At 48.8% G+C, this 27,646-nt stretch overlaps 1 protein-coding gene across 2 annotated transcripts in view; it reads left to right on the top strand.

Annotated features, from left to right (window-relative positions):
* The window catches only part of LOC138289403 (sulfotransferase 6B1-like), a 114,614-nt gene extending 110,402 nt beyond the window's left edge, over nt 1–4,212 (top strand). For both annotated transcript variants that reach the window (XM_069230171.1, XM_069230170.1), the window contains one exon: nt 4,004–4,212. In XM_069230171.1, the coding sequence (XP_069086272.1) occupies nt 4,004–4,081 (78 nt within the window). In that variant the 3' untranslated portion in view covers nt 4,082–4,212. The remainder of the gene's footprint in view (nt 1–4,003) is intronic.
* Nucleotides 4,213–27,646: the final 23,434 nt, after the last annotated feature.

The following is a 27,646-nucleotide window of genomic DNA, read 5'->3' as shown; positions in this document are numbered from 1 at the left end:
TACTACCTACTTAAATCAGTTAAATATGAGAACATTAACTGTAAAAAAAATAGTATACGAGTTGTCAGTTGTGCATTTTTGTCCCCCTTCGTCTTGTATTAAACCTCTTCCTCTCCCTTTGAGACTAATGATTTATCCATGCGATAATGGCACAATTTACAGAATCTACAAACCCTTAGGTATGTTACTTAACCTTTCTCATGTGTTCTTGTTTTTTCTTTGATATCAAAATCACATTATTTGTTCTCCTGAAAGTTACCTCCAGGGCCCATTGTGTCCATGAGATCTACTCTTAACACTAGTACCGTTGGAAGATTTTTCAGTGATCTGCCATTAGGCATGCTTTTCTAAAGAAATAGTGATGTGTTTTTCAGTTAATTCTTCATATGTTGAAAGGCGGGGCCCAGCAAACAGTATAGTGACTTTTTGGATTAATGGCCTTACCGCTTGCTGTCCATTTAATTACTTTGTAATTATGAAGAGACCATAAGCATCAGAACACATTACAAAAACCAGAAGCATTTCACTAGTCAAATAGAGCAAGTTCATACATACGAGACATATTTACATATATGCACACCACGAGGAGACCGATAAATAATGTTATATAAGCAGAAATCATAGTTTGGCATTAACAAACTATAGGCCAAGAACACCCACATACTTCTACTGAGAGTAAGTACCATGTAGGGTTCATACACTCCTTTTCAGTTCTTGTACATGCACACGCATTATTAGTGAGGCGCTATAAACAGCACTATTTGACTGGATCACATACTCCCAAGAACGTGTACCGAGGGCCAGGCCGGGCTCAAGCCCAAATGATGCAGTTTGTGATCCCAGCCACCTTCGGCATCGAATTCGAGAATGAAAAGACACTTCCCCAGGCTCCTAGGGGGTTTATGTTGGTGCAGCCGAATCTAGGTGGGCCGGAGAGAGAATGAGGGACAGTGTGGACTGAGAAGGAAATTGGTTCGGCTTTTGATTAAAAGAGGAAACGACGAATATTGAGAATGTAGGGGTGATTATGTTCCAAGCATTGGGGTGCAGCCCTTTTGTTGAAAGTGAGGATCTTGACGATAAGAGTGTCAGATCTGTGTAGATGGTGAGGACCGCATCAGAAGCCCAGTCTCCCTCCCAGGTTATGAGAGGGATCAGAATGAAGGAGTTTGTGTACTAGACATGCAGTTTTTGTTAGACCTACTCTCAGCAGGGAGCCATGACCATATTTCTCCTATGAAGCTCACTCTGAGCTACACATCAGTTACATGATTGTAGCAGTGAGCTCCAGTAAAAAGGGTAGCTTTAATGATGGCAAGGTGTAGTATGAGAATGCTGGTAACAATGGATAACCTTTATGTCTAAAACTTTTTTTCACAATGTCATCACACTTCTCACAAAGTGTAGGGCGTTGGTTGTTGATTTAACTGTTTTAAACAGCATTTGTACAAGATTATTTGCTCAATCAACTTTGAATCGAGTCGATATAGCCTCAAATATGATTTTTGGAAGATCATCGTCCAGACTGAATATGTGCTAAGTTCAGTAATGAGTCATTTTCGTGCCAACAAGTTAACTTTGGTTATAATTTCAGACAAGGTCATTGTAGTTTGATAGTTGGTTCCTTTACCTCACGGTCCTTGGTATGGCAAGGAAGGTTGGCTGGAATCCATGAGGCAAGGATGTTTAGGTCTATCTTTATGGTGTCGCAAATCCACATTTTTCATATGTTACGTTAGACATTAAGCTTGCATTTGGAGAAGGACATAAAAAGGCAATTTGAGAGTGACTCCACCATCCACCTGGGATAGGGTCATTGACTTGCTGAGAATCATAAGTGATAATAAGATTAAGCATGGCACCGTCCTGGGTCCTTTTGTGTCGGAATCTGATTGTGATTTGTTAAATTTCCTCTCATTGTGAAATGGCAAGATCCAAATCAGAATTACCAAAACAAACTGTGAATTAAACCTAAATCTTGTTACTTTTCTTCACAAGAAAATGTGCTCTAGTTACTCTGAATTGCCTGAGGAAAAAAGTCTAAATATTCCCAAGATCCATTAGTTGAGTTAACCATGATTGTGCTGTTGCAGGTAATGGTTATTCTCCTCATTGGTCTGTCTTTAGATTTCTGTTGAGCACTCTGCAGGATGTGTGGGGATCAGCGTGGCATGCTATCAGAGCTGAAACATTTTCACCACACATGTAGTACATATTAACATATTGGATAACATTCACCTGATAATGAAAGCAACAATGTGTTCTTGAACTACATAATGAAATCCAAAATTTCTTCTGACTTATTGTATTTTCATGTACTCTTAATAGTGGTGCTAGATAAACCCTAAACATAAGTCTATAGAATGTCTACTAGCAAATATATTGTTAATTATGCTTGCTCATATACATGTTTACATTTGAGATACTTACCAATTGGCCAGATCCTAAACTACTTTGTATACCAAATGCTTTGTCTGAAGCAATGTAATAAAATCATCTATGTACGCATCCCATTTGTCAAAAGGAGCGTGTTCGACAACATCTAGCAATACTTTACAGGTAAGTATCCTTGGCTCATTCTTTTTTTTTGTTTGAGGGACCCTCAAATGTCCAGAGATCAGCAAGGCCAACTTTTTAAGAGCCCCTCGCGCCACCTTAGCGCAATTTTGTTACGCTAAGGCGGCCGTAGAGTGGCATTCTCTGCGCACCATATTTACAAAGTGGCGCAATGCATGCATTGCGCCACTTTGTAAACCCTTGCACCACTTTATGCCTGCGCCAGGCATAATGTATGTAAGAGGGCATTTCCCCGTAAGGGGGGGCCACAAAAACGGGGCAAGGAAATCTAAGAAATTGCCTTGCGCCAGTTATTTAGGCACTTTTAACTCCTGCTCAGAGTTTTAAAAGTTATTTATAATGGGCCCCTATGTACTCTGCAGGAGTAGCACCAACATTTCAGCGCTACTCCTGCAGAGTACATCAGTAGCATCAAAAATATTACACTATTCCCCCTACCCTGCACCATGGTGCGCCGTATTTTAAATAAGGCGCACACATGGCGGCTGTAGGGGAGCGCTAAGGGGCACAAGGAAAGTGGCGCTGCACTTGGTGAGCACCACTTTTCCTAAATCTGCCCCCAAGTCTCATATGCCCTGATTGCAAGCTGTGATATAACACCCAGAACTCTAGCACTGGATAGGACCCTGCGTTGGGCTATTTCAGGTAGCCATTTGTCTCTCGATTGGATAACTCCACGTCTGGAGACACGGGGTCTTGTTTCAGCGGGTGCGATTCCATACCAGATGAAACTGCTGCAGGGACATGCACAAGGGCTTTGGGCAGGAGCTCTGCCCGGCCCCTAACTAATCCCTGCAACATCACGGGGGGAGTAAATATTTCTCCGCTGGGCTTACACCCAGCCTTGCCATGGCATGTTGTGAAGCACCATCACACTCCATATCCCCAATATTCACCGAACTGCCTCCAAAAATGTTCTGTCTGCTCTGAGAAGGTAGAAAATGTTTGATCCCTGCAGCTGGGGTAAAAGCCAGTGGAACATGTTTGCCCATTTGAGGGACAAAACATATTTGCCTGGTTTTGGTGCAGGGTTACCTGCTTTATTCAAAAATTCCAAACTTCCCCGAACACCCTCCTGCCCCCCTCCACACCAGACCCGCACCCCTCGGTCACCATATATTCCGGCTCCACTTCTAGTTTACCCACGTTAAAATCCATCTTATTTGTATCAAATTTGCTCTGGAAATTTGGTGATGCTCGCAAATGTGGAAAACTATGTAAGTGTCTGTGCCTGCATGGTGTGCCACATTTTTTGTGAGCCGACTCTTCCGTTTCAGCTACATACAATCAAGTAGGTTCAACCCAAATCGTGTAGTTTGTTTAAGAAAACTGAATTGGCAATATTTTTTCTTTTGGAAAGATTACACAAATACCAGTTAAGTAACGTTGATGTTTTCTGTGAACTTACGTGTGTGTTTCTTTTCAGGTGATGTTGGGGACTGGAAAAATTATTTCTCTGAAGCACAGAACCGTGAAATGGATGCAAAATTTGAAGAGTGCTTAGCACGAACTAAACTTGGAAAAATGATGATGTATGATATGCATTGTAAATACTAATAATATCATTAAATAGCATTTTTCTAGTAAAAGAATTACAAAAAGTGCCCTAGTTAAAAAATAAATAAATTAAATGAACGCCTTTGTCTTTAATGCATTATCACTCTTCGTTTTGGGTATGCTGTTTGTTGGATATGGCCCTTCTTAGGGTAACTACTGGTAACTATTTGTGGAATGGAGTGTCTGGCTTGGCACCACTAGGAACAGTATGTCTCCAAAGCAAACCTCTCTCTGTCATTTGCAGACCGGATCCCAAGCTGGGAGGTCGGTGTGGAGACCTTGAGTGAACTTCCTGAGTTGAGGTCAAACCTCAATTTTTCAAATGTTGTCCTATCAGCCATTCTCTCTTTCTTCCCCCCTCCTTTGCCCTGGCATCCTGAATAAGTGTAACTGTTAGAAATGGGGTTTATGGTTGGCTAGGGTATGCACACAAGCCAGGCAGAACCCACCCACTCTAGTCAGGGCAAGGGAGTTACACGTCCAAGATAACCTTAGCAGTTGTCAGAATGTTACACATTAGTTACTCTGCAGAACTAGCAGTAGTCACATATAACACACAGGGTACTTAGTATTCTGCAACATAAGCAGTAGTCAGGAATCAAATTACTACACAAAAGCACTTCTCATTAAAGTATCATAAATGCCTGTACCAAGAGCCTTAATAAAACACATGGCAAGTCAGGGCAGCAAAAAGCGCTCTCCAGCGCTGGGGGACAAAAATAAAGCACTTTCCAGGCACTTGGATATAATTGCAACAGAGTGCTTTCCAAGCGCTAAGTAATGAAGGTGAAGCACTCCTCCTTCACTTCGACAGCTTGTTGGCAGGGGACAGAGGCCACAGCACCCAGCCCCTGGGGGGGACACAGGATGGAGCACAGGGCGGTAGGGCCCAGCAGCAGGCCAGCACAAGGGATGCAGTCAGTGGCAGTTCCTCCAGGTGACCCAGCAGGTCACAGGTCAGCACAGCTGCAGTAGTCCAGGGCGGTTCCTGGTGAGTCCCTCCAGCAGCATTGTGTCCATTTCCAGGTAAGTTCCAGAAGTTCCCAAATTGTGGGGAAAATTCCTCTATACTTATACTCAGCTTTACAATGTGTTACAAAGGAAGGGGAGAGGAGGTTCCAACCGGTAACACCTGGTTCTGGGAGTGCCCTCTCTCTCTCCTCCAGCACAGGCTCCAAACATCAGTTGGGGGTAAACAACCCTATTGTGTGTGGCCAGGGCACAGCCTTTACAAATGCAGGTGTGCCTCACCTCTCCCTTTTCTCAGCCCAGGAACACTATTCAGTATGCAGATGCACATCTGTGACACCTCCACCCTCCCTGTGTACAAGCTGCCTGAAAAGTATGCACAAAGCCCAACTGTCACTCTGCCCAGACGTGGATTGGGGTCAAGCTGCAAAACACCAGAGTCATAAGCACAGAGAAATGCTCACTTTCTAGAAGTGGCATTTCTGTAATAGTAATAAAAAATCCACCTACACCAGTAAGCAGCATTTCTCATCACCATACCAAACATGCCTACGCTACCCCTCATAAATCAGACAATACCCCTTACACATAAGGCAGGGCATTTCCAATGCAATCCTATGAGTAGGCAACACTCACAGTAGTGAGACACCAAGTTAGGCTGTTTGTCACTACCAGGACAGGCCACGCAACCTGGCACATGTCCTGCCTTCTACATACATAGCACCCTGCCCATAGGGCTGGCTAGGGCCTCTCTATGGGGTGACTTATATGTAGTAAAAGGGGAGTTCTGGGCCTGGCAAGTAAATTTAGATGCTAGGTCCCTGTGGCAGAAAACTGCACACACAGGCCCTGCGCTAGCAGGCCTGAGACAGGTTGGAAAGGCTACTTCAGTGGGTGGCGCAAGCAGCGCTGCAGGCCCACTAGTAGCATTTAATTTACAGGCCCTGGGCATAGAGATACCACTGTACAAGGGACTTATAGGTACATTAAATATGCCAATTAGGTATAAGCTAATCATACCAACTTTAGATGGGAGAGCACCTGCACTTTAGCACTGATCAGTAGTGATAAAGTGCTCAGAGTCCGAGAGTCAAGAGCGAGAGGTCAGAAAAAATAGGATGAAGGAGGCAAAAAGTCAGGGGATGAACCTGCCACAAAGGCCAAGTCCAACAGTAACCATAGGCTGCGAGCAGTCTAGTATCAGGGAAATGTTACTACATCTTCAGCTCTTGTGGGCAGGAATTTGATGCAGGGGGGAGGAAGGTTTGGGTCCAAGAGGGGTCTGTGAACTCATTGACAACTCACCTGCCGAATGTGAGAGCACCGCATTAGGTTGCTGGAGGCAAGTGTGTGCCAGTGCGTGTATACTAGCCTGACTGATATCCGTGGCACCATGTAGCGGTGCAGAATGAGTGTGTCGGAGTGATTACCTGGGATTGACTACACCGCACCTGAGGGTGCTGCCCACGGTGTTTACTATTACGGTTGACATTGAAGTCTACCTGTGCGGCCTAGGCCGCAGGGTTATTTTAAAAGTGTTGAGATTCTCTTTATATACACATTCCTGCTATTGTTGGGAGCTGGGGTGATCGCTGGGGTGCGTCTTGTGCTGCCAACCTGATTGCACCGCATGAGGGTGCTGGGAGGGAAAGTATTATTTCTTCTTACACGTACATACTGCTAATTTCGTATTAACACATTTGGGCCTAGTACTACTAGTTATATTTCTTAATGTGATTGATGCCCAGATTTACATGATGTTCATGTTGTGTAAAGTAGTGTGTGTGTGTGTGTTGAATACAAACTTTATTCACATACACCTCATAAGAAGTCTGTTTTGTGACACTCAGTCTAATTGTTGGCTGGTAGTGCTGTGCCAATCCTTTACACATCACCCCTGTGATAAGCCTGACTGCTCTGTGCCAAGCTACCCAAGGGTGAGCGCAGGTTCTACAGTGACTGTAATCACCCGCCTCTATCTCGAGTGGTAGGCTCTGCCTGGCTAGGGCCTCGCCTCACCCAACCAGAACATGCCACCTCCAACATTTGGCAGTCAAGGGGTGGGATAGGACTTGTATTTGTACAGCATCACATGGTAACTAACTGTGTGTCACAACTTCACACTGGCAAAAGGTGTTTCTTCATTCCTAAAGTGTGCCTGAAGGACAGAATGACCTTGGGGTTAGGGATTGTTGTTCCACATACATCTCTATTTTGGCTCCTGCTAGTTTGCCACCATGCTAAAGGTCCTAGCTAAGGGGGAACTGTTTGAGTTGGCTGAGCTGGACCTGTATACGGTGGCGCAACTGAAAGAGTTCTGCCAGGAGATGGGGGTGCTTGACAGGGGAAGTTTCACAAAGGCAGATCTCCAGAAAGCCATGCAAGCATGGGCAGAGGCCCACCAAGAAGGGTCAGCGCATAGTGGGAGATGTCAGGCACTGGGGTTCTCAAAGGGACTAACGGTGGACAGGGGGGAGCTCCTGTCTTTCAGGACGGAGGGTCTCCTTGGCCTCCAGTAGCTGTGTGTTCTCCAGAGGCATGTCCTCTGAAGAGCTGGTGGACAGAAGGGAATAAAGAACACTAAAGTTAGAACTTGCCAAACAGGACAAGGAGCAGGTCCTAGCCTTTGCCAACCTAAAAAAAGAGCAGGTCCTTGCCAAATTGCAAAGTGATCAGGTCTTGGCTGAAAAGAGACTAGGCATGGAAGAGAAAAAGATGGCCCGAGAGCTTAGCATCAGAGAATTGGACATAAGAGCCCTACATATAGGGTCCAATTGTAGTAATGCTGGAGGTGCACATGCTGCATCTTAAAGTGAGAGTTGAGGTCGTATTCCCAAGAAATTAATACCAATGTTCCTGTTGGGGGGGGGGTCATCAAGAAATGGCTGGCAACTTATGAGTGACTTTAACAGGGCACGGGGTCCCGGAGGAAGTCTGGGGTGGTAGCTTAACGGGGGTTCTTCCTGAAGGCGGAGAGAGAGATGCCCTCCTGACCCCAGCAGGGTAGTGCATGGTGAGCTACCCGATCAAGACAAGAAAGCCATTTTAATCAGTAAGTTTGGGGCAGCACCCAAACCGTCCATATCGAAGGGGAGGAATCTCTTTCTTTACGCTTGTAAGGTAGTGAGGGGTGCTGCTCAGTTGGATGGGCCAGCCATCTCCCCACCATGGGTGGGGCAGTTGTGAATCAGTGTAGGGAGAGGGGAGTCGGGGACGGACCAAAGCCCATGAGGTCCCATGTTTCTTCTCAGAGGGAGGGGGAAGTCGGGGACAGGCCAGTGCCCAGGAAGTCTCAGGTTCTCTCTCGAGGTGAGGTGGGGGGGGTCGTAGGTGGGGAAAAGTCCAGGAGACCTCATGTTCCTTCTCAGAGTGAGAGAGGAGTCAGGCAGGCAAAAGCCCAAAGTGCCCTACACCCAGCCCCTGGACCTGGGGGATCCCCAAAGGGAGCGTCAGGTGGGGAAGATGGCTAGTGCCGGAAGGAACTCCACTTAGGGGGGTCTCCTAGTAGTAAGGGGCTGTGAGGGGACAGCTGTAACCGGTAAACCATCAGCTCTGGATCCTGGTGGTGTCCTGCCCAAAAAAGGGAGCAGGAGAAAAAATAATACCCCCTCCCCCCAGCTGTCACCAGTGTATAGATTCTGGCTGGAGGACCGGGCGCAGGAAGCCAACCCTGGCCTGGTCAGGAGGGAAGGGAGAGAAAGGGGCAAGACATCTGGGGTGATGCCCCCCTTTCTGGGCCCCCAAGGGCCCAGGACATTGGGTGGCAAGGTGCCGGGTTATGGACACTGGCAGCTGTTGGCGCCCTTGTCCTGGTGCTGTGGCAGTGACCTATGGTGGTCCCGGAGGCAAGGCTGGGAGTGCCACCCCCAGGAGCGGAAGGTGCCATACCCTGGGGTGGACCCCAATAGCCATAAAGGAGATCCTCCTAGGATCAGGGGGAGTAGAGCTGGAGGGGGTACCAACGCAGTGGTGGGCAGTCGCCCATGCTTTGTGGCCCAAAGCCTGTTGGTTTATCAAGGGAATGATCAAAATCACCCTGGCTTTAGGCTGGGAGAGGGGTCATGTTTGACATGCCTCTTCTTAGGGGATTTCCAAGAAACATTTTACTTTTTCCTCCCAGTTTATTGCTGACTCTCTTTGCAAGCCCTTAGGACTCTCTGCACTTTCCCATTGTACTGCAATGGGAAAGTACATGCACCCTTCCTACACATGCCAGGAAGGGCACTTACGTAATTGGTGGAGGTGCCATACCCAGAAGTGCCCCATTAAAAGGTACACCAGATACCTTGGTACAGCCCAGGGTATGTGGGACACTGCACTGAGTGTGCCACCCTTCAGAGTAGCCTGACCAACATGTATTAATCCTGATAGCGCAGGCCTGTGGAGGCACGGGTGACATCTCATAACCTTAGCCAACCTGGGTATGCCTTCCGCCACCTCTCGAGCACCACCCAGAGGGCAGAGTAGGTGGTATGTTGAAGGCAGGTCAGGTACACAAGGGTGTCCCATGCCCGGGTAGGGGAGAACACCCACTTTGCTTTCCCCACCTAGGAGTTCGCCTCTTCCCTGAGGTTTTGGTGATCCTCTTGGAGTGTCTTTAGAGACGTGGATGCCTTTCCACTCTAAGTACAGTGTGAAAGTGTATGGCCCTTCCTACATATGTTAGGAAGTGGCATCTATTGACATGTGCACACTTGCACATTGGTGTTTATTTGTGTATACTGAGCCTGGCATAGCCTACCCATATGTGCACACCTGTACCATGGTGGTTTCATACGGAGCCTGTCACAGCTTGCCAGACAGCAGCATGTGTACATTTGCACAATGGTGTTTATATATATATTTATACATAAATATATATATATATATATATATATATATATATATATATATATATATATATATATATATATATATATATGTTTACACTAGGCCTGGCACAGCTTGCCAGTATGTGCACACTTGCACAGTGTTGTTTTCATATATATACTGAGCCTGTCACAGCAGGCTTGTATGGGTGCACTTGCCCCCTTGTGATGTTCTTAAACCTTCTGTCCAGTCTGCCCCTGCAGGCTTGTACGTGTGCCAGGGCACATGTGCCCAGGGAGTGAAGAATACCCATGTGTGTTCTCACTACCATTGAGAGCTGTGTTGCCCATTTATTAGTATGAGGGAAGGTTTACAGTTAATCCTAGCTGCAATATGGATTGCATTGGAGCAGCCTCATGTTTACTATCATTGGTTTCACAATGGCAAACCCTTTCCAATGGTAAAGATGGCTTTATCAGTAATACCTTAGAAATGCCACTTCTAGAAAGTGCCCATTTCTATGTCCCAAGACTCCTTTTGTGTGCCTTTTTATTTCAACTTCATTCCTCTGGAGGCTGGGGGGAAACACATCTGTGCATTCCCCAGTGACAGCTATAAAACTTGGCAAACTGGAAAAACAGACCTCTGCCATTTGAAGGCCTGGCTGGATAGAATGAACGGAGAGGCATTGACACTTGGCCTCTCGGAGCCAGATGATGGCCGCACTAAAGATTAACGTCTGCAGTCCGTGTCCCCATGGCTGACAGGACTGAAATTTAGGGGAGTTATCTGTGGTTCAAAGGGGAACCCTTTGAACGCCCCCAACTTAAAAGGCACACTTGAATATAACTAATGGTACCACACTTCAGCAACGTAGATATACACCTGCAGAAATGTGGGATAGAGAACCTGAACTGCATGGTGCACACTGCTAGAGGAATCTGTTGTGCACAGGAATATATACTAGCCTTGGAAGGGACAGCGCACCCTTCCTGCATTGTGGGTGGCCTGGGCAAACCGCTTGCTGCAGTGTGGCACCCTGTAGTGTGCTCCCCAATGGCTTGTTAGCTTGCCCACTGTCTTTATGGAGGACTCAGGGACATCAAAGACCTCCTGTGTGCGACTTACACCTTCTATTGGTGTAATCTGGAGAGCGTGCTCTCATATGCGTCTACATCATCTGCTGTGAGGGACTTATACCTTCTACCTGTGTCATTTGGAGAGCGGTGCCCCATATGAATCTCCGTCATCTGCTGGATTCCACCGGGTAGCAGCAATGTGAGCGTAGAACTAAGTATTGCTCCAGGAGACTGTATTTGCATGGTGTGATGCCTTCAAAGTTCTGCCCACATTCAAGGAGTGTGGACTTTCATCATGGGGCCACGACAAGCATAAGCATCTGGCTGGTAGTGAGCAGATTTACCAGTTGGGGGACCCCGCTTGGCCTACTATTCTCGAGCATTCCGCATTTCTCTTGTGCGACACCTGACTGCATGCTCATTTTGTGCAGTGTTCTTGTCACTGGTTGTGACCCTGAGAGGTGGGGGTGTTCACCTGAAGCAGTGCTACATTCTTCTTTGTTCGGTACAGGTGAACTTGCATCTCTCTGTGTGTGACCGGATTTGTCTGGTGCGGCTCAAGTCATCATGCACCAGACATTGTGCCTTATTCCAGGGAGGTACGGGATTGGAACTAATCGTGTGTTCAGAAATGTCTGGTGCGACTCAAGTAATCTAACACCAGATGTTGTGCCTCATTCCAGGGAGGTGCTGCATTGATAACTTTTTGTGTGCAAGTGGAATTGACTAGTGCAGCTCAACTCATTGTGCGCCACACATTGTGCCTCATTGCAGGGAGGCACTGCATTGGTCACTTTGTCTGTGTGTTGGAAATGGCTGTTTTTGCAGGGCTATCCCCAAACTTTTTGCCTCTGACCTCCTGTTTTTGACTGTGCTGCATTTTGTTTTTGCTGGCTTTAGGACTCTGGGCACTTTACCACTGCTAACCAATGCTAAAGCACAAATGCTCCCTGTCTAAATTGTATTGGTGACTGGTTTATCCCGGATTTACCAGTAAGTCCCTAGTGTAGTGCACCAAGTGTGATCAGGGCCAGTAAATCAAATGCGACTAATGGGCCTGCACCTCTGATTATGCTACTTACATGAGCCCTGCAAACATGTCTCTGGCCTGCCATTTCAGTGTCTATGTGGGCATTTTTAAACTGGCAATTTGACTTGACAAGTGCACCCCTTTGCCAGGCCCAAACGTTTCCTTTTACTACATGTAAGTCACCCCTGAGGTAGGCCCAAGACAGCCCCATGGGCAGATTGCTGTGTATTTGAAAGGTAGGACATGTATTGGTGTGTTTTACATGTCCTGATAGTGAACTACTGCTAAATTTGTTTTTCACTATTCCAAGCCTATCTATCCCATAGGGTAACAAAGGGACTGCCTTGAAATACCTTTTAAGTGCAATTTCCTATTGGGAGCAGATAAAGATATGAAGTTTATCGTCTCTGAACTCACAGTTTAAAAATACATCTTTTGGTGAGGTTGGTTTTTAGATTGCAAGTTTGAAAATGCCACTTTTAGAAAGTGGGCATTTTCAAACTTACAATCTAAAAACCTTAGCCATTCTGTGCCTCTGCCTGTCTGTGGAATACACGTCTGGTTCACGATGATAGTTGGGCTGTTTGTGGATTCACTCTAGACAGTCACTAGAATTCCGCCACAGCTATTATGACCCACATTTCGGAATCCGCCAAAATTCAGACACCCACACAAGTCCACCACACCAAAGGTCAGTGATAAACTGGCGAAGACAAAACTGACACCGTCACGGCAACAGAAATACGCCCACACTATCACGACACACGAATCCACGCGGCGGTCTTTCAACCGCGGTATTCCATTGGTGGTACACACCGCAGCGCTCAAAATACACACACATTTACAAAACACTACCACATTGGACAATTCAAAATACACACACCTGATACACATACACACACCACTCCCACACACCCAATACAATATAAAACACACACCCACAAACCCACATGACAAAAAAATCAGCAAGAAGGCCAGAGAGGGAGCACCAGCAAGAACAACAGCATCCACAGGCCCACAACACCATCACCCACAGAACTTCCACACACCTCACACAACACACCACTACATATCAGCACACATATCACCACACACTCCACCCCACACATCACCTACACCAACCCATGGCACGGCAAAGACACCCCAAGTTCTCGGAGGAGGAGCTCAGGGTCATGGTGGAGGAAATCGTCCGGGTAGAGCCACAGCTATTCGGAGCACAGGTGCAGCACACCTCCATTGCAAGGAAGATGGAGCTATGGCGAAGAATAGTGGACAGGGTCAACGCAGTGGGACAGCACCCAAGAAATCGGGAGGACATCAGGAAGCAGTGGAACGACCTATGGGTGAAGGTATGTTCTGTGGTCTCAAGACACCACCTGGCGGTTCAGCGGACTGGCGGCGGACCCCCACCTCCTCCCCCACAACTAACAACATGGGAGGAGCAGGTCTTGGAGATTATGGTAATAACCACCCTACCCAACGTCACCGGACAGGAGGGTCCACACATGTCCACACCACCAACAGAAGAGGCCCACAGTGATGACAGCACCTCTGTCTAACTGGATCTAGATGACCAGCCCGGCCCATCGGGGACCTCGGGACAGTCGGTTCCCATCACCCAGTCACAGGCCACTACAGACCTTCCACCCTCTGGAAACACCAGCACAGCACCTACCCAGCGGGCCCATACCTCTGTCCCCAGGACACGTCAATCAGCAGTGTGTCCACCACTACAGGGAACCCAGGATAACCCACCACCCCAACAACAACAGGGACCTGGGGGCAGTGGTAGTGGGCACACGGTCCAGGGGACGGAGGCCCAGGAACACAGGGGAACTGGGAGGGCTGCTGTGTGACAGGGGGCGGACAGGCCAAGGGAACCCACTCTCCACGAGGCCCTCTCCTCCATCATGGGAGCCTACCACCACTCCCAGGAGACGATGGCAACGGTACAGGCCAAGTTTCAGGAGACCCAGCGCCTGCAGGAGGAACAGTATATGGGCTTCAGGGAGGAACTTAGAACCATCAGCTCCACCCTGGGCACCATCGTAGGGGTGCTGAAGGAACTTGTGAACACCAGGAGGGATACTGTGGCACTACAAGGGGCCCCTGACACTAGCATGGACGATGAACTGCCCACCACCTCCGCCGGCGCTAGTGGACAGGATACCCCGCCACAGGACCACCACACCAGCACCCCACCCCCTGCAGAGGGAGAACCACCCCGCAAACGGTCCCTGAGATCCAGGACAAAGACAGAGCACGATGCCAAGACCCCCGCCAAGTAATGAGACCACCCTGATTGTCATCCTACTGTCCCACTTTTTCACCCTGTCCATACTGAAACTGCCCCAGCTCCACTTCCTATGCCCATATGGGCAATGCACCTGTGAGACTAATAGACTGGACTCTGCCATGGACATTCCTCCGCCATCACCCCTCACCCTTTTACTACCCCCTCCAATATTGAGCACTTAAATAAACACACTTAAAGCACAAAACAATCTGGAGTCTGTCTGTGATTTTGAAATAGTGTATTAGCAATTACAGTGACAAAATGCTCTTTCAAGTTTAATGTCAACATACCTATGTCACACAGCTCTAGTCCATGAGGAATCTAAGCAGATGTCACACGGTGGGACCCACATCTGTGAAATCGTAAGGGAAAGTGACAACTCAGTGACCATACACTGGGTGAAAACGACACACAGTAGAGAGGTAGTAGTGTTAAAGTACATGTAGTAGGCAGGTTTGTATTCTTACCTGTGTGTCACTGGAAATATTGCTGGATCACTGAGTCCCTGTTGTGTATGTCTTCTTCCCCTGCTTCCTCGTCTTCACTGTCCACAGGCTCCACAGCTGCAACAACACCGCCATCTGGACCATCCTCCTGCACAAAAGGCACCTGTCGTCGCAAAGCCAAGTTATGAAGCATACAGCAGGCCACGATGATCTGGCACACCTTCTTTGGTGAGTAGAATAGGGATCCACCTGTCATATGGAGGCACCTGAACCTGGCCTTCAGGAGGCCGAAGGTCCGCTCGATCACCCTCCTAGTTCGCCCATGGGCCTCATTGTAGCGTTCCTCAGCCCTTGTCCTGGGATTCCTCACTGGGGTCAGTAGCCATGACAGGTTGGGGTAACCAGAGTAACCTGAAAATGGTGAGGGACAACTGTTAGACACGCACTAACCTGGAGGGATATCCCCAGACCCAGACAGCCATTCCCACTGACTTGCTTCCAGGTGCTCACCTAATAGCCAGACACGGTGCCTCTGGAGTTGACCCATCACATAAAGGATGCTGCTATTCCGCAGGATGTAGGCATCATGCACTGAGCCAGGGAACTTGGCATTCACATGGGAGATGTACTGGTCTGCAAACATACCATCTGTACATTCATCGAATGATAACTCTTCCGGTTTCTGTACACCTGTTCACTCCTGTGGGGGGTACCAAAGCCACATGTGTCCCATCAATGGCACCTATGATGTTGAAGGTGTGTCGTCGCAGGGCATAGAAATCCCCTTTCACTGTAGGCAAATACTCCACCTGAGGGAAAACGATGTAGCTCCGCATGTGTTTCAGAAGGGCAGACAACACTCTGGACAATACGTTGGAAAACATAGGCTGGGACATCCCTGATGCCATGACCACTGTTGTCTGAAAGGAACCACTTGCAAGGAAATGGAGCACTGACAGCACCTGCACTTGAGAGGGGATTCCTGTGGGATGGCGGATTGCTGACATCAGGTCTGGCTCCAACTGGGTACCCAGTTCCTGGATTGTGGCACCGTCAAGCCTGTATGTGATAATCAAATGTCGCTCCTCCATTGTCGACAGGTCCACCAACGGTCGGTACACCGGAGGATGCCGCCATCTTCTCACATGTCCCAGCGGACGGTGCCTATGAAGGACAACAGCGAGCACAGATTCAGACAACTCAGAGGTACGTACCCACATTTACACAGATCACCTAGCATACACAAAAGGTGGCCTGTATGTGTGTTGAGTCTAGGCATCACAGCAGCCACAAGGGGGTGAGTACACTCTCATTCTGCTGACTTTGCGCGCAGTGGAGATGTCTGGGTGGGGGAGGAGGGCTCTGGGTTTCCATAGGCCAGGGCGAGTTCTGTAGCAAGGCCCCTCCGTATGTCAGGCCATGTGGCACCCAAGCCCACCTCTGTAGAGTGCCATGTACAGCTGTGTCATCTATTTGTGCAGATGTCATCCATAGCCATGTAGGCCATTTCCCAGAAATTCAACAGTGGAGCCCAAGAGTGCGGCGTAGTGCAGGGGGCTTCTGTGTCTGTGGTGTCCGCCAACGGTAGCAGTAATGCATGCACTCAACATGTCTTTCTTCTGTCTCCCCCCCCCTTTTTGTGGTCTCCCTGTTCTTGTGTGCATTAGCATCATCAGGCGGAGGAACAGTGGCAACGGAGCACGAGGGAGCTGCATCCCACATGGCCCTGAAGGGCGACACTACGGAGCCTGAATTCACCAGTGGGACGGAGCGTGAGGGGAGCTCCACGCCGGGGACAGAAGCTGACACCAGCGACACGGACTCGTCCTCTGATGGGAGCTCCCTTGTGGTGGTGGCAACATCTGTGCCCCCCACATCTACAGGTACAGGCACCACCCCCCCTACCAGCACCGCCCTCCCAGCAGCCCCTCAGCCTTTGCCCCGTGCCTGCTCACCCAGGAGGGTGGGCATCACCTTCGCCCCAGGCACCTCAGGCCCTGCCCCAGTCACCCCTGCTGCCCTCAGTGAGGAGGCCATTGGCCTCCTCAGGTCCCTCACCGTTGGGCAGTCTACCATTTTGAATGCCATCCAGGGTGTAGAGAGGCAGTTGCATCAAACCAATGCATTCCTGGAGGGTATTCATTCTGGTCAGGCGGCCCTTCACCAAGCTTTTCAGACTCTGGCCTCAGCACTGATGGCAGCCATTGTCCCCGTCTCTAGCCTCCCCCTCCAACTTCCTCAACCCCGACCCAATCCCCTGTACCTCAGCCTATCCCAAGCACACCTACAGACCAACATGCACACACGTCAACACCCAAGGGAAGCTCAGGCAAACATAAGCACCACTCATCCCACAGGCACTCACGCAAGCATCACACACATGCAGACACACCAACATCCACTGCCTCCACTGTGTCCCCCTCCTCCTCGTCTCCCTCCTCCCTCCCAGTCTCGTCTACACTCACACCTGCATGCACTACCTCTACAGCCACCTCTCCCTCTCCAGCACACCCACCACCACACCCCGCTCACGTGCAGTCACCACCCCCACTAACATTCACACGTCCCCTGTGTTCTCTCCCAGTGTGTCTGTGACGCCCCCTCCCAAGATACACAAACGCGGGCACACACCCACCCAACAGTCATCCACCTCACGACAGCCTCCAGCGCATGCACCTTCACCCAAAGTCACCAAACATACACCTCCTACAACCACCACCTCTTCCTCCACTCCCAAACCCCCTCCAGCTACCTGTCCCAGTGTGTCCAAAAAAGTTTTCCTGTCCAACCTTGACCTCTTTCCCACACCTCCCCCACCCCCTCCGTCTCATAGGTCCCGAACTGGCACCTCAGCCACAACATCTCCGGGACCAGTGGTGCCTGTAGTCACCGGAATGTGGAGTGCACCGGCCACCAGGGCAGCCAGTGTGGCACGGAGCCACAGCACAGACAGTCCCCCACCTGTGAAGCATCAGAAGGTGGGCAGTGCCCGGCGGGAGAGGGGGAAGAATCCAGTCACCAAAGCCGCTCCCAGGGGTCCCGTTGGGAGTGTGGAGTCAGCTGTAACACCTTCCAAGGTGGGGAAGGGCCACAAGAAACCCGGCAAGTCTGGGAAGAGCTGCACAGCGGAGAAGACCGCCATCATCCCCGCTGCCCAGGAGGCCACCGCCAGCCCAGCTGCCCAGGAGGCCACCGCCAGCACCAGCCCAGCTGCCCAGGAGGCCACCGCCAGCACAAGCCCAGCTGGTGCTGCCCATGAGGCCACCGCCAGCACAAGCCCAGCTGCCCAGGAGGCCACCGCCAGCACCAGCCCAGCTGCCCAGGAGGCCACCACCAGCACCAGCCCAGCTGCCCATGAGGCCACCACCAGCACCAGCCCGCTGCCCAGGAGGCCACTGGCAACACAAGCCCAGCTGCCCAGGAGGCCACCGCCAGCACAAGTCCAGCTGGGCCATGAAGGACCGCCAGGAAAAAGCCCGCTGGGCCATGAAGGACCGCCAGCCCCGCTGGGCCATGAAGGACCGCCAGCAGCTAAGACCTTGCAATGGAGACCGCCATCTGAAGCACCGCTGAACAGGGCACCACCATCTGAAGCACCGCTGAACAGGGCACCTCCATCTCAAGCACCGCTAGCCCATGAGCGGCAGGGGCACTGACGCAACTGAGTCCGTCACAGGGTGAATGATGCACTCTGGGCACCATGCCCCCTCCAGAACCAGTGGAGACTGACATCCACTACCTCTGTCCTTAACAGGATGAAGCACTCTGGGCACCATGCCCCCTCCAGAACCAGTGGAGACTGTCATCCATTACCTCTGTCCTTAACAAGATGAAGCACCCTGGGCACCATGCCGCCTCCAGAACCAGTGGAGACTGACATCCACTACCTCTCTCCTTAACAGGATGAAGCACTCTGGGCACCATGCCCCCTCCAGAACCAGTGGAGACTGTCATCCACTTGTGAGACTGTGGCTTTGCACTCCCCAGGATTGAACAGTGGGCAGACCACCCACTGTAGAGACTTGAGAGACTGTGGCTTTGCACTCCCCAGGATTGAACAGTGGGCAGACCACCCACTGTAGAGACTTGAAAGGCTGTGGCTTTGCACTCCCCAGGATTGAACAGTGGGCAGACCACCCACTGAAGAGACTTGAGAGACTGTGGCTTTGCACTCCCTAGGATTGAACAGTGGGCAGACCACCCACTGTAGAGACTTGTGAGACTGTGGCTTTGCACTCCCCAGGATGGAACAGTGGGCATGTGGCCCCCTCGTGGATTTGGCGTTGTGCACTCAAGCGGCTGAGGTGCCCCCCATTTGCCTCCCCCTGAGGTGCCTGTTTTCTTGGTATCTGATGCCCCTGCAGTGTTCTCTTCGTCATGGTCGGGGATCTTGTGTGGGCCTCGCCCATATCGTGTGGTCCCAGTGTTCCACGGACTATCTTAGTGCACTACCTGGACTACTATGCTTGGTATTTATTTTGTACATGGTGTGTAGATATATATATATATTTCTGCCTACTTGTTTTTAATATATTACAATGGTTACACTAATTTTCTATTGTCTTTGCATTCTTCTGGGTGGTTTGGGGGGTGTAACTGTGATGTATTGATATGCATTTGTGTGTGTTGTAGTGGGTGAGGGTGGGGGTGTTGCGATTGTGTGTCCCTGTTTTTTCCCTCCACCCTCCTCTCTGTTGTAGGTGCAGTACTCACCGTGGTCTTCACCGCCGGCGTTCGTGCTCCTGGTAGAGGAGCAGGAAGACTATTGCAGGGAGAATTTGGAGTTCCGGATCCATGGTGTCCTCGTTCCTAGTGGGGTGTGTAGAGGTGAGCGTTTTCCCTTCGAAATTCCTGTTTCCGCCGTGTTTTTATCCGCGGTGAATCCACCCCGGAAAAGGTGGCGGATTGGCCTGTCATAATAGTGTGGGCGGTACATTGTCTCCCGCCTGTCTGTTGGCGGTGATCGCCGCGCTGTTTGTTTGTACCGCCATGGCGGTCGGAGTGTTAAAGTGGCTGTCTTTGTTGGCGGTTTCTGCCACGGTCGTAATTGCTATTTTTTTTATCGCCGGCCTGTTGGCGGTTTTACCGCCGCTTTAACACCGTCCGCCAGGGTTGTAATGACCACCATAGCTTTGCTTTTTGGCGCCTTACCTCCCCTCGGCCCGCATCGCCTTTGTTTTTGACACATCCAAGGTACTTTGTGCTAAAAACATACAACCATTGATTCCTATGGATTAAGACTTATTGAAACATTTAAAAAGTGTCTTGTTAGAAGGTTTTGGTCTTGTTTTATTCAGATAAATATTGACTATTTGTCTAAACTTGTTTGGAGTCCCTTTGTAGTATTTTTACTGTGTGTGTACAAATACTTTACACATTGCCTCTGAGATAAGCCTGACTGCTCTTGCCAAGCTACCATGAGGGTGAGCAGGGGTTGTCTGAGCTGTGAGGCTTCCTTTCCCTGACTAGAGTGAGGGTCCCTACTTGGACAGGGTGCAAACCACTGCCAAGTAGAGATCCGATTCCTAACAATGTGTGATCAGAATTGCAACTCAAGTTATTGTGTACCAGATGTTTTGATTTCTTTCAAGGAGGTGCGGATTTGGTAACTCTTTCTGTTCAACCAGGACGCCTGGGGCAGGAATTGGTAACTATTTATGTATTGGGGTGTCTGGCTTGGCTGGGCGCCACTGTGAACAGCATATCTCTCAAGGCAACCCTCCCCCATGCTTTGCAGACCGGTACCCTTGCAGGATGGTCGGTGTGGGGTCCTTGAGTGAACTTCTGAGTTGTGGTCAAGCCTCCACTTGTCGATTGTTGCCTGATCATCCTTCTCTCTTTCTTCCCCCCTCCTTTGCCCCAGGTCCTGAAAAAGTGTAACCACCGGCCACAAGCAACCTCTGAGGGTCACAACCAGTAACGGACACTGCACAATGTGCATGCACTCGGGTGTCACATAAGAGAAATGTGACACTCTCAATAAAAGCGGGCCACGCGGGTTCCCACAACTGGTGAATCTGCTCATGACCAACCAGAGACTTATGCGTGTCATGGCCACACAATGAAGGGCTACCCTCCTTGAATGCGGGCAGTACTTTGAAGGCTCTGCTCCAGGCAAATTCAGTCTTCAAGCTCAAAACCTAGTTCTACGCTCACACTACTGCTACCTGGTGGAATCCAGCAGACGACGTAGACGTATAGGAGAGCACCACTTTACAGATGACAAAGGCAAAATGTGTATGTCCCTTGCAGGAGGTCTTTGATGTCCCTGAGACCTCCACAAAGAACAGGGGAAAGCCAACAAGCCCTTGAAGAGCACTCTTCAGAGTGCCACACTGCAGCAAGCAGCTTTCCCAGGCAAGCCACAATGCAGGAATGGTCTGCGGTCTCTTCTCAGGGCAGTAAATACTCCTGTGCACAACAGATTCCTCTAGCAGTGTGCATCACGCAGTTCAGAGTCTCCATTCCGTGTTCCTTTAATTGTATCTCTAAGTTGCGGAAGTGTGGTACCCCTAGTTATACTGGTGTGCCTTTGAAGTTGGGGCTGGTCTACCCTCAATTTCAGTCTTGTCTGCCATGAGGCAGTAGGATGCAGATTTTAATCTTTAGAGGGGCCATGACCTGGCTCCGAGAGGCTAAGTGTAAAAGCCTCTCTCTCCAATCTATCAAGACAGGCCCTCAAATGGCAGAGATCTGTTGTTCCAGAAGCCAAAGATTTATAGCTGTCTCTGGGGAATGCACAGATGTGTTTTCCCCCAGCCACCAGAGGAATGAAGCTGAATTAAAAAGACATGCAAAAGGAGGCTTGAAACATAGAAATGCCCACTTTCTAGAAGTGGCATTACCAAGGATTTACTGATAAAGACACCTCTACAATTGGAAAGAGTTTGTCAATGTGAATCTAATGATAGTAAACATTTTAAGGCTTCTCCACTGCAATCCACTATTGCAGCTAGGATTAATAGTAAACTTTCCCCCATATTAACATAGGGGCAACGCAGCTTTCAATGGTAGTGAGAACACACGTGGGTATTTTTCACTTCCTGGGCATTTGTGTCCTGGCCCATGCACAAGCCTGCAGGGGCAGGCTGGACACATGTTTTAAGAACACCAAAAGGTGCAAGTCCACCCATACAAGCCTACTGTGACAGGCTCAGTATATATATGAAAACATCACTGTGCAAGTGTCCACATACTGGCAGTCTGTGCCAGGTTCAGTATATATATGAAAAAACCATTGTGCAAATGTGCACATGCTGGCAAACTGTGTCAGGCTCAGTATGTAAGAAACCATCATTGTGAAATAAATATATATAAAAAAAAAATATATATATATATATATATATATATATATATATATATATATATATATATAAATATCAAACCGAGGCCCTTTCAGGGATAGAGTGACGCATAAATTATGCAAAACACAAAGGAGAACTCTGGGAAGTTCCCAATTTTAGGTGGAGCCTTGGTTTGACTTATACTGGGTGCTCCCTTGTGTCTGGACAAAGCTATACCCCTCTGAAGAGCTCTAATGAGAGAAAAACACGTGTCAGGGGTTGCTTTACTCATTCCAGGATGGTTTGGACGGTATGTGACCAGTCCAAGGCTGTAATACTGTGCCTGGAGTGGTAAATGGCTTTTGTCGTTTTACAGCTCGGCAAGGATGACACTATGTCAATCCTATGCTTAAAGATTTTGCTGTACAAATGGCAAAAGACTTTGTCACTATCTAGCTCAGCGAGGATAGCACTGTACTAATCCTATGCTTAACTCCTTTGCTGCCAGGCCTTTTTTTGCCTATTTGGGGCAGTTCACGCTTAGGTCCTCATAGCTTTTTGTCCACATAAGCTAACCAAGCCAAATTTGCGTCCTTTTTTTCCAACATCCTAGGGATTCTAGAGGTACCCAGACTTTGTGGGTTCCCCTGAAGGAGGCCAAGAAATTAGCCAAAATACAGTGAAAATTTCGTTTTTTTTAAAAAAATGGGAAAAAGTGGCTGCAGAAGAAGGCTTGTGGTTTTTCCCCTGAAAATGGCATCAACAAAGGGTTTGCGGTGCTAAACTCACCAGCTTCCCAGCTTTCAGGAACAGGCAGACTTGAATCAGAAAACCCAATCTTTCAACACATATTTGGCATTTTACTGGGACATACCCCATTTTTTGAATTTTTTGTGCTTTCAGCCTCCTTCCAGTCAGTGACAGAAATGGGCAGGAAACCAATGCTGGATCCCAGAAACCTAAACATTTCTGAAAAGTAGACAAAATTCTGAATTCAGCAATGGGTCATTTGTGTAGATCCTACAAGGGTTTCCTACAAAAAATAACAACTGAAAAAGAAAAATATTGAAATTGAGGTGAAAAAAACATAAATTTTTCTCTACGTTTTACTCTGTAACTTTTTCCTGAAATGTCAGATTATCAAAAGCAATATACCGTTACGTCTGCTGGACTCCTCTGGTTGCGGGGATATATAGGGCTTGTAGGTTCATCAAGAACTCTAGGTACCCAGAGCCAATAAATGAGCTGCACCCTGCAGTTCGTTTTCATTCTATACCGGGTATACAGCAATTCATTTGCTGAAATACAAAGAGTAAAAAATAGCTATCAAGAAAACCTTTGTATTTCCAAAAAGGGCACAAGATAAGGTGTTGAGGAGCAGTGGTTATTTGCACATCTCTGAATTCCGGGATGACCATAGTAGCATGTGAATTACAGGGCATTTCTCAAATAGATGTCTTTTTTACACACTCTCCTATATTTGGGAGGAAAAAATGTAGAGAAAGACAAGGGGCAATAACACTTGTTTTGCTAATCTATGTTCCCCCAAGTCTCCCGATAAAAATGATACCTCACTTGTGTGGGTAGGCCTAGCGCCCACGACAGGAAACGCCACAAAAAAAACGTGGACACAGCCAAATTTTTGAAGGAAAACAGAGGTGTTTTTTGCAAAGTGCCTACCTGTAGATTTTGGCCTGTAGCTCAGCCGGTACCTAGGGAAACCTACCAAGCCTGAGCATTTTTGAAAACTAGAGACCTAGGGGAATCCAAGATGGGGTGACTTGTGTGGCTCGGACCAGGTTCTGTTACCCAGAATCCTTTGCAAACCTCAAAATTTGGCTAAAAAAACACATGTTCCTCACATTTCTGTGGCAGAAAGTTCTGGATTCTGAGAGGAGGCACAAATTTCCTTCCGCCCAGCGTTCCCCCAAGTCTCCCGATATAAATGATACCTCACTTGTGTGGTTAGGCCTAGCGCCCACGAAAGGAAATGGCCCAAAACACAACGTGGACACATCACATTTTTTCATAGAAAACAGTGCCTACCTGTGGATTTTGGCCTGTGGCTCAGCCGGCACCTGGGGAAACCTAGCAAACCAGCGCATTTTTGAAAACTAGAAACCCAGGGGAATCCAAGATGGGGTGACTTGTGGGGCTCTGACCAGGTTCTGTTACCCAGAATCCTTTGCAAACCTCAAAATTTGGCTAAAAAAACACATTTTCCTCACATTTCGGTGACAGAAAGTTCTGGAATCAGGGAGGAGCCACAAATTTCCTTCCACCCCCGTTCCCCCAAGTCTCCCGATAAAAATGATACCTCACTTGTGTGGGTAGGCCTAGCGCCCGCGACAGTAAATGCCCCAAAACGCAACGTGGACACATCCCATTTTTTGACAGAAAACAGGGCTGTTTTTTGCAAAGTGCCTACCTGTAGATTGTGGCCTCTAGCTCAGCCGGCACCTAGGGAAACCTACCAAACCTGTGCATTTCTGAAAACTAGAGACCTAGGGGAATCCAAGATGGGGTGACTTGTGGGGCTCTGACCAGGTTCTGTTACCCAGAATCCTTTGCAAACCTCAAATTTGGCCAAAAAAACCACATGTTCCTCACATTTCTGTGGCAGAAAGTTCTGGAATCTGAGAGGAGGCACAAATTTCCTTCCACCCAGCGTTCCCCCAAGTCTCCCGATAAAAATGATACCTCACTTGTGTGGGTAGGCCTAGCGCCCGCGACAGGAAATGCCCCAAAACGCAACGTGCACACATCACATTTTTTTAAAGAAAACAGAGGTGTTTTTTGCAAAGTGCCTACCTGTGGATTTTGGCCTCTAGCTCAGCCGGCACCTAGGGAAACCTACCAAACCTGTGCATTTTTTAAAACTAGAGACCCTAGGGGAATCCAAGATGGGGTGACTTGTGGGGCTCTGACCAGGTTCTGTTACCCAGAATCCTTTGCAAACCTCAAAATTTGGCTAAAAAAACACATGTTCCTCACATTTCTGTGGCAGAAAGTTCTGGAATCTGAGAGGAGGCACAAATTTCCTTCCGCCCAGCGTTCCCCCAAGTCTCCCGATAAAAATGATACCTCACTTGTGTGGGTAGGCCTAGCGCCCATGAAAGGAAATGGCCCAAAACACAACGTGGACACATCACATTTTTTCATAGAAAACAGTGCCTACCTGTGGATTTTGGCCTGTGGCTCAGCCGGCACCTGGGGAAACCTAGCAAACCAGCGCATTTTTGAAAACTAGAAACCCAGGGGAATCCAAGATGGGGTGACTTGTGGGGCTCTGACCAGGTTCTGTTACCCAGAATCCTTTGCAAACCTCAAAATTTGGCCAAAAAAAACACATGTTCCTCACATTTCTGTGGCAGAAAGTTCTGGAATCTGAGAGGAGGCACAAATTTCCTTCCACCCAGCGTTCCCCCAAGTCTCCCGATAAAAATGATACCTCACTTGTGTGGGTAGGCCTAGCGCCCGCGACAGGAAATGCCCCAAAACGCAACGTGCACACATCACATTTTTTTAAAGAAAACAGAGGTGTTTTTTGCAAAGTGCCTACCTGTGGATTTTGGCCTCTAGCTCAGCCGGCACCTAGGGAAACCTACCAAACCTGTGCATTTTTTAAAACTAGAGACCCTAGGGGAATCCAAGATGGGGTGACTTGTGGGGCTCTGACCAGGTTCTGTTACCCAGAATCCTTTGCAAACCTCAAAATTTGGCTAAAAAAACACATGTTCCTCACATTTCTGTGGCAGAAAGTTCTGGAATCTGAGAGGAGGCACAAATTTCCTTCCGCCCAGCGTTCCCCCAAGTCTCCCGATAAAAATGATACCTCACTTGTGTGGGTAGGCCTAGTGCCCACGAAAGGAAATGGCCCAAAACACAACGTGGACACATCAAATTTTTTCATAGAAAACAGTGCCTACCTGTGGATTTTGGCCTGTGGCTCAGCCGGCACCTGGGGAAACCTAGCAAACCAGCGCATTTTTGAAAACTAGAAACCCAGGGGAATCCAAGATGGGGTGACTTGTGGGGCTCTGACCAGGTTCTGTTACCCAGAATCCTTTGCAAACCTCAAAATTTGGCTAAAAAAACACATTTTCCTCACATTTTGGTGACAGAAAGTTCTGGAATCTGACAGGAGCCACAAATTTCCTTCCACCCAGCGTTCCCCTAAGTCTCTCGATAAAAATGGTTCCTCACTTCTGTGGGTAGGCCTAGCGCCCACGAAAGGAAATCAGAGGTGTTTTTTGCAAAGTGCCTACTTTGCCTAGATTTTGGCCCATCTCAGCCAGCCCGGGGGGGGGCAAAAATGCCCTAAAATAATTTTGACCCCCCACCCCCCTCCCCCCAAACCCCCCAGCCCGGGAGCGACCCTTGCCTACGGGGTCGCTCCCCCTGCGTGACATTGGCACCAAAAAACAAATCCCCGGTGCCTAGTGGTTTCTGCCCCCTAGGGGGCAGATTGACCTAAAATCGGCCAATCTGTCCCCAAGGGGGGCAGAAATGGTCTAAATACAATTTGCCCCCCAGGGCAGCGACCCTTGCCTGATGGGTCGCTCCCCATCTCTAAAAAAACAAAAATTTGCCCTGGCACCTAGAGGTTTCTGCCCCCCCGGGGGCAGATCAGCCTAATAATAGTCTTCCCCTTCCATCCCCGCCTTGGTGGGGAGGGGGGTGCACAGGGGGGGCGTGCAAGCGCTCCCCCAAGTTCCCGTGCTTTGGACGAGGTGACCTCGTCCAAGGCACACGGGAACTGTAGCCTTGGACGAGGTCACCTCGTCCAAGGCACAGAACCGGTTAAAGACTTTGCTAGATAAGCAGACATTTGAGGTGAGCAAATCTAGAGTGTCGCTGGTGTTGCAGGGTGCTCCTTACTAGAGCAGCTCTCCACCTAAAATTGGGAACTTTCCAGAGTTCTCCTTTGTGTTTTGCATAATTTATGCGTCACTCTATCCCTGAAAGGGCCTTGGTTTGACTTATACTGGGTGCTCCCTTGTGTCTGGACAAAGCTATACCCCTCTGAAGAGCTCTAATGAGAGCAAAACACATGTCAGGGGTTGCTTTACTCATTCCAGGTTGGCTTGGACGGTATTTGACCAGTCCAAAGCTGTAATACTGTGCCTGGAGTGGTAAATGGCTTTTGTCGTTTTACAGCTCGGCAAGGATGACACTATGTCAATCCTATGCTTAAAGATTTTGCTGTACAAATGGCAAAAGACTTTGTCACTATCTAGCTCGGCGAGGATAGCACTGTGCTGATCCTATGCTTAAAGACTTTGCTAGATAAGCAGACATTTGAGTTGAGCAAATCTAGAGTGTCGCTGGTGTTGCAGGGTGTTGCAGGGGGCTCCTTACTAGAGCAGCTCTCCATATATATATATATATATATATTTATGAGAACACCAATGTGCAAGTGTGCACATACTGATCGTGTCACTTCCTAACATATGTAAGAAGGGCATGCACACTTTCACCCTGTACTGTGGAAAAGCATACAGGGCCCCCCTAAGGGCACTCCAAGAGGATCAGCAAAACCTTAGGGAAGACCTGACCTCCTAGGTACAGCAAACCACGTGGGGGTTCTCCCATGCCCA

The sequence above is a fragment of the Pleurodeles waltl genome, chromosome 1_1, assembly GCF_031143425.1.
Source record: "Pleurodeles waltl isolate 20211129_DDA chromosome 1_1, aPleWal1.hap1.20221129, whole genome shotgun sequence".
In the NCBI taxonomy this organism is placed as follows: domain Eukaryota; kingdom Metazoa; phylum Chordata; class Amphibia; order Caudata; family Salamandridae; genus Pleurodeles; species Pleurodeles waltl.
The sequence above is the reverse complement of the archived record's forward strand: the minus strand, read 5'-3'. Positions and strand labels throughout refer to the sequence as shown.